Source organism: Suricata suricatta, chromosome 2 (genome assembly GCF_006229205.1).
Source record: "Suricata suricatta isolate VVHF042 chromosome 2, meerkat_22Aug2017_6uvM2_HiC, whole genome shotgun sequence".
NCBI lineage: Eukaryota > Metazoa > Chordata > Mammalia > Carnivora > Herpestidae > Suricata > Suricata suricatta.
The window spans coordinates 92,655,909-92,676,553 of record NC_043701.1 but is presented as its reverse complement, the minus strand read 5'-3'; the positions used below and the strand labels follow the sequence as shown (position 1 = coordinate 92,676,553).

At 33.8% G+C, this 20,645-nt stretch overlaps 1 protein-coding gene across 4 annotated transcripts in view; it reads left to right on the top strand.

Annotated features, from left to right (window-relative positions):
• The window catches only part of SNX13 (sorting nexin 13), a 122,164-nt gene that overhangs the window by 58,849 nt on the left and 42,670 nt on the right, over positions 1-20,645 (top strand). For all 4 annotated transcript variants that reach the window (XR_003905016.1, XM_029929743.1, XM_029929753.1 and 1 more), the window contains 8 exons: positions 3,885-4,006; positions 4,099-4,200; positions 5,454-5,542; positions 9,895-9,978; positions 13,439-13,577; positions 13,955-14,043; positions 17,906-18,005; positions 20,046-20,239. Coding sequence is in view for 3 of the 4 variants with exons in the window: in XM_029929743.1 (XP_029785603.1) it covers positions 3,885-4,006; positions 4,099-4,200; positions 5,454-5,542; positions 9,895-9,978; positions 13,439-13,577; positions 13,955-14,043; positions 17,906-18,005; positions 20,046-20,239 (919 nt within the window). In the remaining variant the exon portion in view is untranslated. The remainder of the gene's footprint in view (positions 1-3,884; positions 4,007-4,098; positions 4,201-5,453; positions 5,543-9,894; positions 9,979-13,438; positions 13,578-13,954; positions 14,044-17,905; positions 18,006-20,045; positions 20,240-20,645) is intronic.

Below are 20,645 nucleotides of genomic sequence, written 5' to 3'. Positions count from 1 at the left end.
TGACTTGCTGAATTTCACAAGTGATGAAATGATGCTCTTTTACAGAAATAGCTACTTGATTTTGATGTGTTTTTTGCATTACTGGTGATGAGCTGTACACTGCCCAGCATAGCTGGAACCAGGGATGTAATTTATATAAGCTCATTGTCAGCCCCTATATTTGGGATATTCTTATTTTGGTATTAGCATTAAGGAACTTTGAGATTTAGAAAGGCAAAAGTAATAAGAAATGTTTTGACGTTTTGAAACGAGGAATCAATAAATAGTATGCATCAAGTGCCTCCAATGTTCAACACATTATTTAGCCATGGGAGATACGTTGTGAATAAGAGGAACACAGAATAAAACAAAGTCTCTGGCTTCCTGAGGTTTTTATCTCAGCAATTAAATTTATCTCTAGCAGTTGAATTATTTAACTGTAGGTTGTAAGTGCTATAAAAAGCAAAAGATTTGGTATTCCGACATTGTGTCACTGCAGTTCCATACCTTGTCTGAAGAAATAAGGCAGAGCGGGAAAAGAGTGAGGGTCAGGGAAGGCTGCAGATGAAACTGACTTTTTAGATGAACTCTGAAGTAAGTGGGAATTGTCAAGTGAGTGCGGGGGAGAAGAGGGAGATGTGTGGGGGGTGGGCAGTAGGGGTAAACAAACCTGGCAGAGGGAGCAGCCTATCTAGAGGCTCTGAGATAAGACAGGGCATACTTGGGTTTGAAAAATGGAAAGAGCCTGTGAGTCAGCAGAAGAGAAAGGAAGAGGGGTGGAACAGCTGGTGAAGAGGAAGTATGGTGGGTCATCCTGGATGTGCGAGTTCCTAGAGAAGGTGTGCGTACTGAGCCCTACGATCAGTGGGGAGTTATTGAAGGGTGTTTGAATCTTTTGTACGGTCACATTTGGATTTTTCAAAAAATCACTCTGGCTGCTGTATGAAAAACAGATTGATGGGGATAAAAAGGTGGTAGACATGGGCAACCGTTGAAATTAAAAGGCCAGGAATAGAATGCTGGCATTAGGGATGGAGATAAAGGCATGCAAGTATACATTCAGAGAGGTACACTTTATGGTTTGGTTTTTGCTCTTTTACTTTAGTAAAGTACATTACTTGCTTGCATTCCTAATTAACTTTTGTAATTTTTGCAACCATCCTGTCAAGATATGACCGAAAGGCTTCAGGAGCCAGCTATAAATTTTAGAATTTATATGTTTGACTATGTCACTTATCCTCTTGGTAATATAGGAGATAATGGCCTCCTATATTTAAATTCAAGAAATGAAAGGTGATAATAGTAATAAAATGAAAATGTAGGTAATAAGATTTATTGTGTAATAATCCAAGTGTTTTTATTAGAATAGGAATCGTGGGGGAATAGTTTAAACAAAGTGTAGGTATAATTTAAGAATAATTGATACTAAGATCTCTAATTGACAACTACATATGGATCAATAGAAGGAAGTGTGGCTGTTACATAAATTGAATGATTTTTAATTGATTTTTATATTGATGTTTCATTTATATAATTGACTTTTTGAAAGTACTTCACTGTCTTCAGAATGCTTTCAAAAATTTTTAAAGATAAATACTACTAGAATTTTTTAGTATATGTTTTTCTAATTTACAAAGGGAAGCAGTGTGCTACTTTTTTTATCTTCCTAACCTGCAAGCGTTCCTTTGAGTTGAGATTAACATTAAATTTGCACACTCAGTGGAAATGAGTCAAGCAAAGAGAAAATAGTGAACTTGGATAGAGATAGAGAATACCATGTTCCCTGATTTCTCTTTCCTGATCATGTTTATATATTGAAGGTAGAAATCCCTATTTTAAATTTAAAATAAATTTTATGTTTGCATTGCTTATTTTCACTTATTTTCAGTGTTGCTGTCTGTAATGAGTTGTGATGGGTTGAAAACACCTTCTAAAATTAGTAAATTCGAAGGGCTGGATGGCTCAGTTGGCTGTGCGTCTGCCTCTTGATTTCAGCTTAGACCATGATCCCAGGGCTGTGAGATTGAGCCAATGCACTGGGCTCTTCCCTTCTGCTCATGTGCTCTCCCTCTCTCTCGCTCCTCCTCTCACTCTCAAATAAAATTAAAATATTTTAAAAATTAGTAAACTGTATTTTGTTTGAAAACTTCAACAAAATATATAAATTGCATTGTACCATGTAATGAAACAGATAAAATTCATAAGGTTATATATTCAACTGTCTTCTAAATTTGTTAGAATGAACCTTGTATGGATTAAATGAGTTATGATCTATACCAACTGATATCTATTTTGAAATTTTGAGATATGGATGATTTTTATGAATAACTCATGTAAAGGTTTTTGAAATATGCTATACAGATTGTGATTTTTCCTATTTATTATTTGTTTTTAAATAATACATTTTTAAAAAAGAAATTTATTTAAAGTTTGTTTTGAGAGGGGGGAGGGTCAGAGAGAATCCCAAGCAGGCTCCTCACTGTCAGCGTGAAGCCCCATGCAGGGCTCAGAGTTCTGCACCCTGAGATCATGGCTTGAGCTGAAACCCAAGAGTAGGATGGTTAACCTACTGAGTCACCCAAGAGTCCCTTTTTCTTTTTTAAGTAAGAATAAAGGAGACTCTAGAGACTGCTAAATTTAAATTTTTAGTTTTAGTTTTAAATTGAGGCTGAGTATTGTTATAAATTTAGTGTATGCTTATATAATATGGCTCTTATGGGTCTCTAAATAATGTTAACCCCTTCTCACATCCCTGAGTGCAGGTTACCTTTTTAATGTTAATTTGTTTTTGTGTTCATGTACTTATAGTTTACTCTTTCTTTCCATGTATGTAACAAAATTATAGTTGTTCATTTAAAAATATACTATGAGTGATAATAACTTCTGTTTTCATTTGAAAACAGGCATCCGTTACAGTCCTCAATGCCATTGCCACCTTTAAGTTTTCTCCAAAAATGCAACAATATTCAAGTTAATTTTTTAATTAGATTCTTTATTGTATATTTTTGGGTAAATAATGTAGTGAATTATAGTTTATTTTTTCTTTGCTCTTTTGCCCATCTTCATGAATAGATTCTGTCTTTTATCTACTTGGTCTGTTTCAAAAAAGGGTGAATTAATTTGAATGCTAATTTAACAAAATCAGCAGTAGAAAAACTATTTATTTAAAAATACCACTTAATCCAAGGACAGGTGTAAACTGTTTTTGGCTTCTGTGTTTTGTTACCTATTTCACTGGTGTACTGTCTCTTGAGGTTTGTTACTTTTAAAATAGAGTACTCTGTTACTTCATAAAAATAGTAACCATCTTTTTCATGGATAGTGTGGCTTTTTATATCATTCTTTAAACTATTTCTGTGTGACTGTATTTCAGATAGTCAAGGTTTCAAGTGCTAGTACCTGCCAACAGAAGCTAGTTAGACTCATACCAGTGGTATTTGGCTCAGAACATGGGCTGTATAATTAAGGAGAAGAATGTGGAGAATTCAGTAAGGGTTCAGAAGGAATCAAGAGGTGTCTCAAATGCTCTTTTAAAAGCAAATAAAAACATTCTGAATCCCTAATGTATTCTTATGTCTGGGGTGAGAAATTATGTGATATACCTGTTGTCAGATTCATCTCAGGTATAACTAGAAAAAATATTTTTCTATTTATTTTATGCACTTGGAAAGTATTTTTAAGCTTTGGTAGATATAATACTTCACATAATATTCTTCAAAGACCTAGTCAGGTAGATTTGTTATACCTTGGGTCTTATGAAAGAGGACTAAGATGTAATAGTAATTAAGTGAGCAAAATCTTACTATAAATAAATTCAGTCTCTGTCATAATCATGTTGTCTATGATTCATAAAAATGAGTTTATACTTTTTGATTAAAACATTTATATAATGTGTTTTTTAAAAGGTCAAAAGAAATAGACTGGCAACCTTATTTTACTACACGCATTGTAGATGATTTTGGCACACACCTACGAGTATTCAGAAAGGCTCAACAGAAGATAACAGAGAAAGATGATCAAGCAAAAGGTAATATGTTTACTCTCTTTGAAAATTAGGACTTTAAAATCCATTTTTCTTTATTATTCTGCATGTCTTGAGTTGTTCTTTTCTTTGTCTAGGTACAGCAGAAGACCTTGTGGATACCTTCTTTGAAGTTGAAGTTGAAATGGAGAAGGATGTTTGCCGTGATCTAGTGTGCACTTCTCCCAAAGATGAAGAAGGTTTTCTTTTCACTTTAACTCTTTGGGGAACAGTATCTGTTCAGAGTGGTTAGAGGCAAGTTAGCAGAACAACAAATAGAAGGGTAAAAGGTGAAATTAGTTCTATAGGAAAGGCACTATAGTATAGACACTGTCACTGTTGATTTTATTTTTTTAACTCTTAAAATTAGTTTCCAGGTTCTTTTCTTTTTTTAAGTCCTCTTTCAGATTTTAAGATGTGATTAGAGATTACCTCTCTTCTTTTAAAATATAGCAAGCACAAACATTTATGATTATGTATTGACTTTTTATGGTCTGTAGTAGATTACCTTCTCCTTGAATTTATCATTTCTACTTGAAGAGTACACTTGTTACCCTAAAATATTTTCTAAGAGAATGAGTATAATTTCAAAATAAGACTTATGGAGTTGAATGGACTTGTTCTTTCTTTGTCTGAGGTTAGAGTAGATAAGCTTTAGCTGAGTCTGTTGTCTTTTTTTAGTTTTACAGCCACTCAGAAAGGGTTTTTGCTACTTGACACTTTTTTGTTGTTGTTAAGAGGACCAGCTATATAATTATATTCCCAGGAAGTGCTAGCATGTGAACAACTACAGAAAAGTGTTTCTAGTGGTGGAAATTGTTTCCTTTAATTTTTAAAATATGCTCAACTTTCTCTTTTCTTCTTCTCCCCATTTTTCTCTTTTCCTATTTATGTTTATTGTGCAATTCAATTTTTAATTGCCATTTCGAAATCTGAGAACTAGCATGAAATCATAACCAAAGAGAAGACATACAGTGATGTACAGTACTTTTATGTAAATTGAGCCCTCATAAACTAGTAAAAGAGAAGAGTATAACTTTTTCTTTTGTTAATATTTGCCAGAATAGTGGAAGTCCTTTTTTAAAAGAAGAATTACAGGTATATTTTAAAATATGCAAGAAGCTTTTACATATGCAAAGATAATTTGTCATAGCAGTGTAGAATACACGGTGCAACTAAAACTGTTTTGGGGAAAGTGCTTTTATAATTGAAGTTTCCCTACAATTCAAAAACAGGGTAAAGCTGAGCAGAATAAAAAAATATTAGTTTGATTAATAAATAGTTACTTTTTTGAGAATAATGATAAGAATTTAATGAATATTATACATACTAAGTAATCATTAAAATAATCTGTCATATTCAGCAACTTATTTCTGCCTTTTTGTGTTCTAGAATCAAGATTAGGTGGAGATTTTTTATTTTCTAATATAACAGCTACCTTTTTCATTTCTAGGATTCCTAAGGGATCTGTGTGAGGTCTTATTATATTTATTGCTACCTCCTGGAGATTTCCAGAACAAGATCATGCGATACTTTGTCAGGGTAAGCTTTAACTCCTATCAAATAAATGTCTATGAAGAGACTTAGAGTAGTAATTTTCAAAATATTTGGTCTTGGGACCCTGTTAAAGTCTTAAAACTTATTGAGGACCCCAAAGAGCTTTTGTTTAAATGGGCTTTATTCATCAATATTTACTGTATCATAAGTTAAAACTAAGAAATTTTTAAACACAAGAATGCACAAGCACACATTCCATTAGTTGAATGATGATACCATCACACCATCATGTCCTTTTTGAAAATAGCACTGTGTTCTTGTCTCCCTCCATCCCTCAGAGGTCTCTGGACCACACTTTGACAAACTGCCTTAGAATTAGATACTGGGATTTTTGGCCATAACAGAAATAACCAAATTAACCTGGAATTAGGCTAATTAAAATAATACTTCTGGATAGAGACTTAAAAAGAACTGTAGGCAGCCAAGATTCTGCTTCTTATAATTAGAAAATGAGTAAGTAGGATGCGAACAGTATTTTTGGACTTTTTATGCTCTGTATATAAATATTTGGAGTAAAATTCTGTGTACAGATGTAAAGGAATAATATTTTGGTTTTGTCTGCTGGTTATGATTGAGAAATGCTAGCTAGCTACAACCTTTATGCTGGTTGAATGGGTAAAATGAAAATTTCTAATTTATATGAAGATGAAAGCTTGAGTTCTTAGTCTACCGTCCAGCAAAATAGATACCAATTGCTGATGTGTGCTTTTATGCTCACGTTATTATTTAAGCAATACCACACAATTTCTTAGTAACCTAAGTTGAGTTCAGTGTACTTCTCAAGTAGGGTAGTGGTTGGTACCATGAATTAGGTAGAAAATGCTTAGTTTTAATAGAAAATATCTGATAGATCATATATTGTTAAGACCAATTATTTGGGCAAGTCATTATCATGGGTGGTAAAATACCTGGCGGGTCTATCACTAGATTTCACATCTACCACTGAAGGCAGATACTGCTCATCATTTACAGCACTCATTCACAGACTCTTTATCTACCTGGTACGTTAGACAGCCACTGCTAAGGCAGTCTCAGCAATTTCCTCATGGCTGACATCTTTTCCCTTTTGAAATTCTATCTTGTCTTGGGATCCATGTCATTACTCTCCTTATTTTTCTCTGTTTAGTCTCTTTTTGAGTCCTTTTTATATGCTTTAACTCTCTTATATCTGACTTTTAATTACTTAAGTTCTTAATCCTGAACCCTCTTCTTACTAATTCCTGTGCCTTTAAAATCCATCCATGTGCTAATGACTTTCATATTTATATCTTGGTACAGACTTCCTTTCTGAGCTCCAGGCTACTGTGACCAGCTGCCCACTGAAATCACCATTTGATTGACCTTTTAAACTCCAAATATCCAAAATGGAAATCTTACTCTTGTGTCCATGTTCTCTCTTGCCTTTTAAGTCTTTTCTCCATCCTAGCAAATGCCATGACCATCCAGTAAATTTCTCATGTCTTGAGTTCTTGCAGAAGTTTATAAGGCCATGCATGATGGGCCTTGTTTACCTCTCTGGCCTTTGTGCCATGCAGTCACTTTATTCCAGTGACACTGATTCTCCAGAAGTGCCATTTCCTCCCCCACTAAATGGCCATCTCATACTCCTTTTTATCTGCTCAGAATAATTCTACCCTTATTCTCTTGGGTAAATTGTCTTTATCCTTCATATCTCACCTTCTCAGAAATGCCTCCGCTGACCACCCAATCTAAAATTCCCTCATAATTCCCTATTACTGCACGTAAGTTAACAGGTGTTTTCCTTCATAGCATTTGCCATATTTAAAAATTAGAACTTGGTTGTTGTGTTTATTACTGCTGGTAGTACAGTAAGCCCCAGAAGGATATAGGATGTTTCAGTATCATCATTACGTACTTAATGGTTATCGCCATACCTGGCACATAAGCAGATAGAGAATTAGTTTTAATAAGAAGCCCTTTTTGCTGGCTGTGGTGCACATGCTACTTCAGCTTCTTGAAGACTAAGCTTACTCTTAGGAGACATAAATGAAGATCTATCTTATTACGTGAGGTTAAAGTTTAGATAAGTAGGATTGTTTAAAAAGCAAATATATTTTGCTATAGATTGCTCTTTTAGACCATTATTTCCTTATGGTTGAATCATTATAGGGTACTATATTCAGCAAATCAGTTTTTTCTTTTGACTTGATAGTTTATCAGTTTTCTTTTGTTGGTAATTCAAGTTTTCCCCAAAGATGTTTTTGATCAGATTAAATAACAGATTCAAGAATTGTTATTTCTTTCCTTTATAGGGATCCTTTATATGGATGTACAAATCACAGAACTTGACTGCAATAATTGCTATTTAATTGTGTCTGCTTTCTTTCCATTACCATGTTTTGTTTATTTAAAGATTCATGGCCTTAGTGACTTTGTAGCTTTTAAGCCTTCATATTTGACAGCTGGTGCTTCTCTCAAAGTAGGAATTATATGGAAAAGGCTACTTATTTTGGAATGTTTAGAGCTTTCAGTAGAATCTGTATAGGAATTGTTGAGTCATACAAATACACCTTGACTAACCAAACCCTTTCATGAGGCAAATTAGAAGATCAAAGTAATTTTCTAAGACAGACTAACTGATTGCATTGACTATAAGAAGCACTAAATTTATTCAAAAATGTATCCCACATGTTTTTTTCCTTATTTTGCAAAGAAACTTAAAAAAAACATGGTTTGTTTATGAATTTTCTTCTTACATAGTACATTTTAAAACTTGAGAGTATATAGTCAGAGGCATAATTTGAAGGAATGAATTATATAAATAAATTTTTTTTTAATTTGGAGACTAAAGTTAATCTTTAAAAAATAAACAATTACTTCTAATTTAAGACTATAAGATGTCTCAAAAGACACTTCAAAAAGTTATTGGACCTGCCCCACATTGGGCATAGAGATTACTTAAAAAAAAGATGCACCTGCCTGGCTCAGTTGGAACATGCAATTCTAGGTCTCAGGGTTGTGAGTTCGAGCCCCACTTTGAAAGAAAAGAATTATAAAACAAAGTTATTGGAATCTTCATGAATGCCTTTTGGAAATGTTAATTCATCATTAAGTAATAGTTGTCAGAGACTTGTACAGCTTACAAAAAGTGGAATTTATGTAAAGTAACTTGCTAAAGGAAAATTAAGTGAAGGCTATTTTTATGAACGTATTTTACCAAAAAAGGAACCAGAAAAGTTAGAGATCTTGGTGAAAGGAATAAATAAATTGGTCCTTTCATTAAGGAAGTGAAACATCCTGTTAAACTTACAGTTATTTAACCTTTCCAGTATTCTTAAGAAATGGTATTTTGTAAATTTAGATATCATATGCATAAAAGAATGAAGATTAATAATGGGTGAAACTATGGTATAAATAGAATCAGCACCAGATTCTTAACTTTCTTTATATCCATTCTTTTAGTATTTATCAGGTGCCTGCCATGTTTAAGACAATGACCTTGAGTAAATATTTTTGAAGATATTCAAATCAGTAGATCAACTAATAAATGTTACTTATGTACAGAAGGCTTCTGGACATTTGTAGTGTTTCAGAGAAGTAGAAGATAACACAATTATGTGGAGAATGATAAGTGATAAATGCCATAAATTTAGGGCACGAGTGTATCTTAAACATGTAAGTAAAAAAGTGTTTAGCTGAAATGATCAGGATTTAATTTGATTGGAGATTTCATTCTGTAGTCAGTCCTTGAAAGAAGGGCAGAATTTTAATAGGTTGAAGCATAAATAGTTGTAAAGAATAGGAAGATATGTTCTAGAGAAAGATGAGTAATTATATTAGCATATTATTATTTTTATTTTCTATTAAGAAAAATTTCAGACACATATAAGAATAGAGAATAATTCACTAGACATTTATGTACCAACTTCCCAAATTTAACCACTGTTAATGTTTTACTATAGTTGCTCTTTCCTCCCTTGAAAGTAACCACTGTTCTACAATTGGTGTGTATCGTTTTCTATTATTCTTTGTTTTTATAATTTTAATAGACATAGAAATTCATAGACACATGGGAATATGTTTTGCCTTCTAAAAACTGACATAAATGCTAACATACTAGAGATACTCTTCTGCTTTTTTCCATTCAACTGTAGATGTCATTGTGCAGATACAACCAAGTTGATGTCGTTAGTTTCGTCTCATTTATTTTAACTGAGGTGTATTAGCTCATCTTTTTATAAGATGTGTTGGTTATCAAGCTTTACATGTGTCATACCTTTCTTTAATAATAACATTGTGTTATTTACATTATGTTATTGATTTGAGAAGTATATTAGGTTAAATCTGCTTTTGTTTTATTTACAATTTTTGTCCAGGAAATCCTTGCACGAGGAATTCTTCTTCCATTAATAAATCAACTCAGTGATCCTGATTATATTAATCAATATATCATATGGATGGTATGTAGTTTCTAAAATTACAACTCTGTTTTTAAAGCACTTTTTTAAAATTTAGGAATAGTATTTGGGGATCAGGATGATCAAGCAATAATTTATTAAATAAGTTAAGTAAAATATATTTAAAGATCATCTTTATGTTTCTAGTATTTCTGCTTGCTAATATGTTGAATGTGGTAGCCAAATTTTTTATAAGAAGTTTGTTGATAAGATAATCGTTTACATACCACTTATTTAAATTTTAAAAAAGGTTGTTTTACTGCCTGAGTATATAGTTTATCAGTACTTTTTAAAGCTGCTGTTTGGTTTCAAATATGGCTGTGGTCTGAACTGCTTAAATAGCATGTACTTTATGTCTTATACTATATAGTGGAGGAAAATAGGGTGGGAACCCTGGACTCCGAATGGGAGGCTGTGTGTTCTAGGTTTGTTTCTGTAAGTTGCTAAGTGTGTATGAGTAGCTAACTCAAAGTTTTCTCATCCTGGCAGACATATCGAAGGGTCAGCGATTACTAAGTTTACTGGTTCTAATTATTTTTGTGTGTGATTACATATGGTTTTCCTCAATAAATTCATAGTCACGGAAGAGTTGTAAATGAGCTATTCCTGGGAATACTTTGATAAATACTTCTAGATCTTTGATTCATTTTCTTGAATTGGAATTTCTTCTCCACAGTTGTGTTCCATTAACTCAGTCTAGTTTTCTTAGGAAAGAGTTACTTTATTGTTCTTTGTTTCCCGTATTCATGATCAAACTAGCCATTATCAAACTATGAAGGTCACACAACTTGATTGTTCTTTTCCTATGTCCAACTAGGCTCTACCAAAAGCTTTAAAAATATACATATCTAATTAAAAATTTTTTAAAATGTGTATCCTCTGGTTAGGAATTCTACTCATGAAATTTATTCTGGAGTAGTAAGAAGTTTGAAACAATCTATGTTTAAGGCCACTAATGGCAACATTGCTTTAATACTAAAAATCTGAAAGCTTTTTAAGTGTTAGAAGCTTGTGTAATTCTGGCATATTGACACAGTAGAATACTTTGCAGTCATTTAAAAGAATGATGATAGTGTATCTTGAATATGAAAGTATGTTTATATTTTTTTGTTGAAAAGGATAACTGAAAGTGATGTGTGGTTGTAGATAATGGCTTTTAAAAACAAATAAGTAAATAATTATTATTTATTAATGACTATATAATTCTGCTAGTGTATATACCTATTGAAATTTTAATAGAAAGGTAGGATTATAAAAGTTATAATTTTTCTCTTTATATATTTCACTTTTTAAGGAATATTGGGTATATAACAAAAAAGAAATTTTTTAAGAAATAGGAAAACAAAGGTCAAATTTAAAGACATATAAGTAATAAAATAAGGGTAAATGATATTAATAAATTTTATTATAACACCAAAAAATGGATGTTTTATACTGTATAATCTTACCTGTGTTATAGAAAAGGGTGCATGTTCGCCAGATTGTTCTCTCTCACTCATGGGATTAGGAAATGCTTTTACTCCTGTTTATATTTTTCTTTAGCTTTCAATTTTTATTTTGCTGATCTCGTAGTAACTGTATAATAGATTATGTGGTGAAAACATTTTGGGGAGAGATTTAACACATACATACTCTAAAAAGAATTCAAACTGCCAAATTTTACTTGTTTACCCACAATTGGGCTACTACTACTAGTGTGTATGATGCTGGTGTCTTTTTGCTATTTTAATGAACAGGAATTGATCACTATTTTACCTTGCAACACAGTATCAGAAAGTATGTTTAAAAGAGAAGAGATTATCAATAAAGGATAATTTAGCCTACTTGTGGTCTGGTTTACAGTCTTCTGACATTTTTTTGGTGTGGAACACCTTGTATGCATAGGTATTATAAATATTAAAGTAAGTTCAGTTCTTTTTCTTAGTTCAGTGATATTGATATCTAACTGTACAGATCATTTCTATTTATTTTTCAATTTTTGAAAGAGAGGGTGCAAGTGAGCGAGGGCCAGATTGAGAGAGAGAGAGAGAGAGAGAACCCCTTGAGTCAGAGAATAGAAAGAAGTGAGGCTCACCTGAAACAGGGCTCAAGCTCACAAATCATGAGTTCATATCCTGGACTGAAGTCCAGTGGTTAAGCACGTGAGCCACCCAGGCAGCACTAGAGCATGCTATTTAGTAGTAACACGTCTTCTCTCTGTATAAGATGTTAGTGTTACCCAGCAGTACTTTTTTTCAAGTTTCTTAAAATTTATTTTGAGAGAGAAAGAGAGAGAGGCAGAAAGGGAGAGAGAGAATCCCAAGCAGGCTCCTACTGTGAGCACAGAACCCGACTCAGGGCTCAAACTCATGACAGTGAGATCATGACCTTGGTGGAGATCAAGAGTCTGAAGCTTAACTGGAAGCTTAACCCACTGAGCCACCCAGGCACCCCACCCAATAGTTTTAAGTCTTAAGTCATTTCTAAAAATTGTATGGGTGAATTTGCATTATTCATCTCTAAGAGTGTATTTTTTAATACAGGCTAATTAAGGATAAGTCTTATCTTTTACTGTGGAGTAGATTACTTAATTCACACATATTCTTATCTCTAACTAGAGCAGATAAATGGACAGCTGTTAATTTGTTTCTTAAGGTATTCTTAGAAAAGTCTTTAATAACCTACCTTTTTTTTAATCACTCAAGTAAAATGTACATAAAGTAAAATAAATTGCCAAGTGCTCTTTCAAAGTTGTGTTCTAATTTTGCATTTCAGTAGCACCATTTAAGAGTTCTTGTGTCTCCACTTTGTCATCAACATTGGCATTGTCATTTTGTTGTGGGAAACGAAATGATATTGAACATCTTTTCTTGTGCTTATTGGCTAGTTTTTCCCTGGTTCTGAACTTAACAATCACTGGTTCCTTGACTCTTTGTCAAAGAGAGAATGGACAGTATCCTAAGTCTGCTGCCTTTTCATAGCTCCCCTTATTATTATTATTGGCAGTCACAGTGGTTAGTCACTTCATAATACCCTTGACTGCTTTTTCTGTCTTTGTTAGTTGCTTGGTGAAACCACACTCTGGTTAAAGTTAACTCCACTGTCAACCCTGTTCGTGTTCTTAAACAGCACGTGGCTAGAGAAAAAGACAAAATGACAGTTATTTATGTTATGACATTGGTTCTGTTCGTTTTAGGTCAGAGAATGTCACTTTTCTGTTCAAACCCTCCAGTCACTTTTCATTCCACTCAGAGTGAAAGCTGCACTGTACACACCAGATTTGCATTCCATTGCCACCAATCTCATCTTCTGCTCCTCTACCTCTCTTTGGGGCCCTGAGTACAGAGATTTTCATTTTGTTTTCTTATAAGCACTGGGATAAACACTTGCTGTAAGTTTGTGCCTAGCACATGGTAGGCACTGAAGATTCTTTTTTTCCTTAATAAGTCCCCCTCCCACATGTTTTTTGAACTTTTTTTAATAGATCCGTGATTCTAATTGCAACTATGAGGCCTTTATGAACATTATTAAATTGAGTGACAATATTGGAGAGCTAGAAGCAGTCAGAGACAAGGCAGCAGAAGAATTACAGTATCTTCGATCTCTAGATACAGTTGGTGATGGTAAGTCATTTAAGTGTAAAAATGTTTTACTTCTTCAGCCATTACCATATCTTTAAACAAAACTTTATTCACCTAGTGTCATTTTATGCTTTTTTAAACCTGAACTAAACCTAAATCTTTATTGTTAACATATGCTAATAATAAAATCATTATAATTTTCTGAATGTGAGGCAATTAATATTGTAAGTCTCTAAAAGTAATTGGCACAGTTTAACTTTAATTAAATAAATTTCACCATACAGTTTCAGATTATTTCTTTTATTAGGCATTTGCTCTGTTCATTGGTTTTTATGTTAAGTTACAGTAAGTGCATGTTTAAAGTATTTCATAAATAACATTACTGCTTTCTAGCTCACAATCAGTTTGTTTGTTTTTAGATATCAACACTATAAAAAATCAGATAAATAGCTTATTATTTGTGAAGAAAGTATGTGACTCAAGAATACAGCGGTTGCAGTCAGGCAAAGTAAGTACTTTGTAATTAACATTTAGTTACAAATACTTTATATTCATTTAAATGTCTAGCAAATAACAAGAATTGGGCTACTAACCAGTGTAGCCCTCCACAAAGGAGTTGGCAGAAAAAATTCTTTGCATGCACTGTAGTACCGTAAGTATTTATTAAACATAGCTAAAGAGATTACAGCCTTCCTGAACTGCTTCAGTAATTAAAGGTTTATTTATTTCTTATTTACCTATTCATTTTTTATTCAGAATTCAACATTTATATGATTTTATGCAGTGGGCACCATTTTAGATGTAATAGACAAAATCTCTCTTTGTTGAACTTAACATTTTATTTGCAGTCAAAAATTAAACCAGTAAGTAAATTAATATGTAATGGTAAAAAATGTAAAATATGAAAAATAAGTGAAGCAAATTAGAGGGATAGAGAATATCCAGGATTGTTTTAGATAGAGGGTGACTAAGGAAATCTGATAGAATAATGAAAGTCTTGAGAATTTTTTTTGTAATAATCTTTGAGGCAAAGGTGAAAGCATATACAAAGACCTTGAGATAGGAAAGTGTGTTTTGAGTGAGAGCAGGTCAGTATGGCTGGTATAGAACGAATGAGAGGGATTATAGTAGGAATGAAACTGGATTATAGTAGTACCAAGGCTAATCTTGGGGGGTTAGATCATATATGATTTTATCTGCCATAGTAAGATTACTTAAAAATTCTAATTATGATGGGAATCCATTGGAGATTTGTTCTGGTGACTGTCATGATCTGACTTCTGAGTTAAAATGAGTATTTTGACTCTTTGTGATGACTGGGTTGTGGTGGAGTTGTGGGGGATAAGATGGAGACTGAGAGATCATTTAGGAGACCGCTGCTTCAGTCCAGTGAGAGAGGCCTGCAGAGGTTGTGAGACGTAGTTGGAGACTGGATATAGTACTGACAGATTTGCTAATAGATTAAATATGGAGTGAGAGGGGGAAAAAAGGACTCGAGGAGAATTCCTAGAATTTTTGGCCAGAGCAACTGCATGAAGAGTGTTGCTATTTACTAAAATGAATAATACAGGGAAAAGAAAGGGGGTTTGGCAGAGAGAATCAGATTTTGGATGTTTTAGTTCGAGATCCCTGTTAAATAGTCAAGTCAACCCACTAATTGGTAAACTTTGTAGTTCAAGGGAATGGTCAGTGATGGGCCTAAACTTTGAGGATCCTCAGGGTTATTAGACAGTTATTTAAAGTTAAGAGACTGGATGGATGAGGTTTCTTATAGGAGTCAAAGTAAGTAAGAAGATATACCAAGGACTTAGTCCAGAGGCACTATAGTAAGACAAAGTGGAAGAGCTAGCTAAGGAAACAGCTAAGTAGTTGGTGAAATAGAAGGAAAACTTGGCAGTGTGATATTCCAGAGGCCAGTACAGAGTGTTTTTAAAGAAGTGAGAGATCACATAAGGCTACTAATAAGTTGAGTAAGATGAAGACTTAGACTAGGCCATTAGATTTGCCCCCAGGGAAATATTGGTGATCTGATGATAGCATTTTGGAGTAGTAGAGAGAAACCCTAATTGAAACCAGTCCTGAAGAAAATGGGAAGAGAAGAATTAGAAATAGTGCTTATAGGTAGCTGTTTGGAAGAGTTTTATCTTAAAGAGGAGCAGAGAAATGGGGCTTTAAAAAGGGGGAAAAAAAGCATTTTTTGCTACCTATAGTTCTTAGTATAGTCAGTTTATTTTTGGCTCATTTTCTATTTTGGAAAATGATTGTGACTCTCTGGGCTTAAATTTTGCAGTTTACTTAAATTTATTAAAAAATAGAAGACTTATTTTTGTAAATCTTGATTTAATTTGCTGGATTAATTATAACTGACGTTACTTGAGGCCACATTTATCATATACCTGAGCGTATGTGTATGTATATCTTTGTTTTAGTTAACTGTTATTTTAAAATTAAATACCCATGCAAATTCAGAATAGAAGAATGATATGATTTGACTTACACTTACTTTACCTTATCTAGACCTTAGAGTTAGTGATCCTTCATCATCATTATTTAAAGTCCATTTATCGGGACACCTTTTGATAGCAAATCCTTTTAAAATTTAGATGTTTTGTTTGAAGCCTGTCAGTTCTATTTTGAATATCAAGCTTCACCTTTTTAGTAGTTCAGGGCATAGTGTTTTTTCCTTGAAAGAAAAATCAGAATCCCCACAGAGGTGAAGTGTTTTAGCCATACTAATTACAGAGGATATTTTGCCTTTGTTTTTCAAGTTACTTTCTTTCCTTTATGTACTACCTATATCGAATTTAGTATCCACCCCTAATTAAGGGGGTCAGTCTAACTTTCAGAAAAACTTCACTCTTTTTTTCATTTATTTTATTTATTTTTTATTTATTTTTGAGAGACAGAGACAGTGTAGGCAGGAGTGGGTCAGAGAGAGAGGGAGATACAGAATCTGAAGCAGGTTCGAGGCTCTGAGCTAGCCGTCAGCACAGAGTCCCATGCGGGGCTTGAAGCCATGAACCATGAGATCATGACCTGACCTGAAGCTGGATGCTTAACTGACTGAGTCACCCAGGCGCCCCTTTTTAAATTTATTTTATTTTTTTTACGTTCATCTCTTATTGAGACAGAGACAGCTCATTAGCAGGGGAGGGTCGAGAGAGAGGGACACACAGAATCAGAAACAGGCTCCAGGCTCTGAGTTGTCAGCACAGAGCCTGAGGTGGGGCTTGAACCCACAAACTGTGAGATCATGACCTGAACCTGAAGCCAGACCCTTACCCATCTGAGACACCCAGGCGCCCCATGTCTTCCTTTTTTTAAATAGAGGGTTATAAGAGGTGGATTTAAGAATACAGATGAACTCGGGCACCTGGGTGGCTCAGTCATTTAAGCAACTGGCTTCAGCTCAGGTCATGATCTCATGGTCTGTGAGTTCGAGCCCCATGTCCGGCCATGTGCCGACAGCTCACAGCCTGGATCCTGCTTCAGATTCTGTCTCCCTCTCTTTCTGCCCCTCACCTGTTCACACTCTGTCTCTCTTTGTCTCTCAAAGATGAATAAATGTAAAAAAAAAACAAAAAAAGTTAAAAAAAATACAGACAAACTGATACTTCCCTGAAACATCATGGGTTTTATGGGAAAGGCTGCAGGCTTTGAAAACAATTTTTCTTGCCAGCTCTGTGATCATAGGCAGCCTTTCTCATCTTCAGTTTTCTTTTCCCTTAAGTAGGATTGGTGATATTTATCCAATAGGATTGTTGTGGAGAATAATGTATATAATGTACCTAGCATTGTGCTTGACATAAAGATTCTAAATTTTGAATCTGTGTTTTATTTTTTATTTTTTTCCATGTATAGGTAGTTATCTTGCTGTGTTACTTTGAAAAGGGAACATAATTTACTGTTTAGGTAGTGTGAGAAGAAACACATTTTATATAAGGACGGTAGAGTTTTTACTCTGAGAAGCAAAATTACTCTGAGAATATTTTGTTTTCTCATCAATCTATACTTGAGAATGTTGGTATTTACTATTCTTGGACATTGTAAGTATTACAGGTATCCCCTTTAGCCCCTAAAATATTTGTTTTCATTTGAACTATATGTAGAGATAGAGAACATTTGAAATTCAATAATTTAGAATTATTTTGTATTAAAAGAGATGGATACATATACTTTTAATGCATATTACTAAACAGCTTAAAATAACTAGGAAATTCTCTTGGCTTATACCATTTTGGGAGCCCAAATGAATGAGAAGGAAAAACACCTTATTCCATTTTAGTTTAATATTTTTATATCTGTGTAAAGATCTTTAACCTGATGAGTGAATAGATAAAATATTAACTTACATTTGCTTTTATTTGTAGGAAATAAATACTGTGAAACTGGCAGCAAACTTTGGGAAACTTTGCACAGTCCCCTTGGACAGCATTCTTGTAGACAATGTTGCACTACAGTTTTTTATGGGTAGGTAAATGCATTTTGTGAAAATAACATATCCCTTGAAAGTTTTTAAAATTAATTTATTTATTTTGAGAGACAGGGAGCATAAGAGAGAGAACATAAGCAGGGGAGGGGCAGAGAAAGGAAGAGAGAGATTATTACAAGCACTCTCCACATTGTCAGCATAGACCCCAATGTGGGTCTCTAACCCGTGAACTGTGAGATCGTGACTGAGGTGAAATCAAGAGTCAGACATTTTACTGAGACACCCACGTGCCCCTAGCCCTTGAAATTTTTAATAATTGTGAAGATTATTAAAATTTAAATATCTGATATTAAGCATGCCAAATATGTCTTTCCTCCACTCTTCATTTTCTGAAATATTCCTTTGGAAGTTATTGAGGTGGAGACTCATTTTGTTTTGAGGGAAAGAAATGCTTTTGGAACTTAAATGTATATTTGCTAAATTGCTTTTAAACTAAACCGTAGAAGAGGCACCTGGGTGGCTAAGTTGGCTAAGCCTCCGACTCTTGATCTCAGCTCAGGTTTTGATCTCAGGGTCATGAGTTCAAGTCCCACATTGGTCTCCATGCTGAGTATGAAGTTTACTTAAAAGAAAAAAGAAAAACCCTGTGATGTTTAAAAATAAACTCTAGGAGATTCTACCATGAATTTAAATTGTTTAATTAATTAATTTGTTTATTTATTTGGAGTGGGAGAGAGAGCTAGCAGGAGAGGGGCAGAGAAAGAGGGAAAGAGAAAATCCCAAGCAGGTTCCACACTATCAACATAGAGCCCAATGTGTGGCTTGAGTTCATGAACTATAAAATCATGACTGGGGCCAAAATCAGGAGTCAGGCACTAAACTGACTAAGCCACCCAGGTGCTCCCAAATTGTTTGAGAAAGAGTTCTTTATCGTCAGTACACAGTGTTTATAACTTATATGTATCATTCGGTGCATCAATGGGAGATAGATTTTTTAAATATTTTAATATATAAAAAGATGTAGTAATTTTGTTAATACTATATTTGATCTTGAATAACACAGATTTGAACTGTACAGATTCACTTATCATTGGATTTTATCCAATAAATATAGTACAGTAAGACAAAATGTATTTTTCCTATGAGTCTAAATATTTTCTTCTCTAGCTTACTTTATAGTAAGAATACAGTATATTCATACATTTAACATACAAAATGTTATATGTGTTAATTAACTGTTTACAATATTGGTATGGCTTCCAGTCAACAATGGACTACTAGTCATTATGGTTTGGGGGAGTCAGAAGTTACACATAGATTTTTAACTGCATGGTGAGTCAGTGCCCCTAACCTCTGCATTGTGTAAGGGTCAGCTAAACATCAAAACTGGTTTTATCTGGAGGACATTTTCATTAAACCTCCCTGATTCTTCATTTTCATGACCCAAAATATAAATACACAGCTTGTTGAAGATCCTAATCCTTATTTAAAAAAAAAAAATTTTTTTTAATGTTTTATTTATTTTTGGTACAGAGAGAGACAGAGCAAGAGAAGGGGAGGGGCAGAGAGGGAGAAGGAGACACAGAACCAGAAGCAGGCTCCAGGGCTCAGCACAGAGCCTGAGGCGGGACTCGAACCCACGAACATGAGATCTGACCTAAGCTGAAGTCGGAGACTTAACCGACTGAGCCACCCAGGCGCCCCCCTAATCCTTATTTTTAATATTTGGAGAAATATTAATATTATAATTAATAATCTTTATTAAGAACAGAAGCTGAATATTGAAGTAATATATTTCCTATGAAGCCTTCTGTGGCAATTATATCCCTTACAAATTTTATCATGAAAAATGAAATAAAAAAATATGCTTCCATTTGTGCTTTTTATATAACTGTGGTGTTTTTAGCCTAATGATTTGTGATGTTAAGCATTCTTTACCTCAAGCAGCTGCCTAACAGTTTGAAAGTGTAGAGTTTTAAGTATTTGAAACTTTAATCCTTCTTAACTTGTCACGTGGTTACATGCACCCAAAAACATGTGACATGAATAACTACATGGTTATGGATTTTGTTTGTTAGATTTCATGCAGCAAACTGGAGGTCAGGCACATCTCTTCTTCTGGATGACTGTGGAAGGATACCGAGTTACAGCCCAACAACAGCTAGAAGTTTTATTAAGTCGTCAAAAAGATGGAAAACATCAAACTAACCAAACCAAAGGTCTTTTGAGAGCAGCTGCTCTTGGGATATATGAGCAGTATTTATCAGAAAAGGTGAGAATATATTTTGATTACTGTTTTCTGAAATTCTTTGGTAGTATCATTAGTAATAATGTTTATGACACTTATAAATGAATATTCATTACTTATACTAGGCCCTGCTACTTGTAAACAGTGTCTCATTTAATCCTGATAACAGTTTTAATGTATATTATTATCTTTATTTTATAGGTAAAGAAACTCACGTTTAGAATTGAATTAACTTTGCCAGTCATGCAAGTACTAATGATAGAATCAAGGTTCAGGGGTACACACTCTAGATTCAAGAACACAAAAGATGGAAAGTAAAAGAATGGAAGAAGATAAACCATGCAAGCAAACCAAAACAGATCTGGAGTGGCCACACTAATATTAGATAATAGATTTTAAGACACAAGTTGTTATTAGAGAAAAGAGGAAC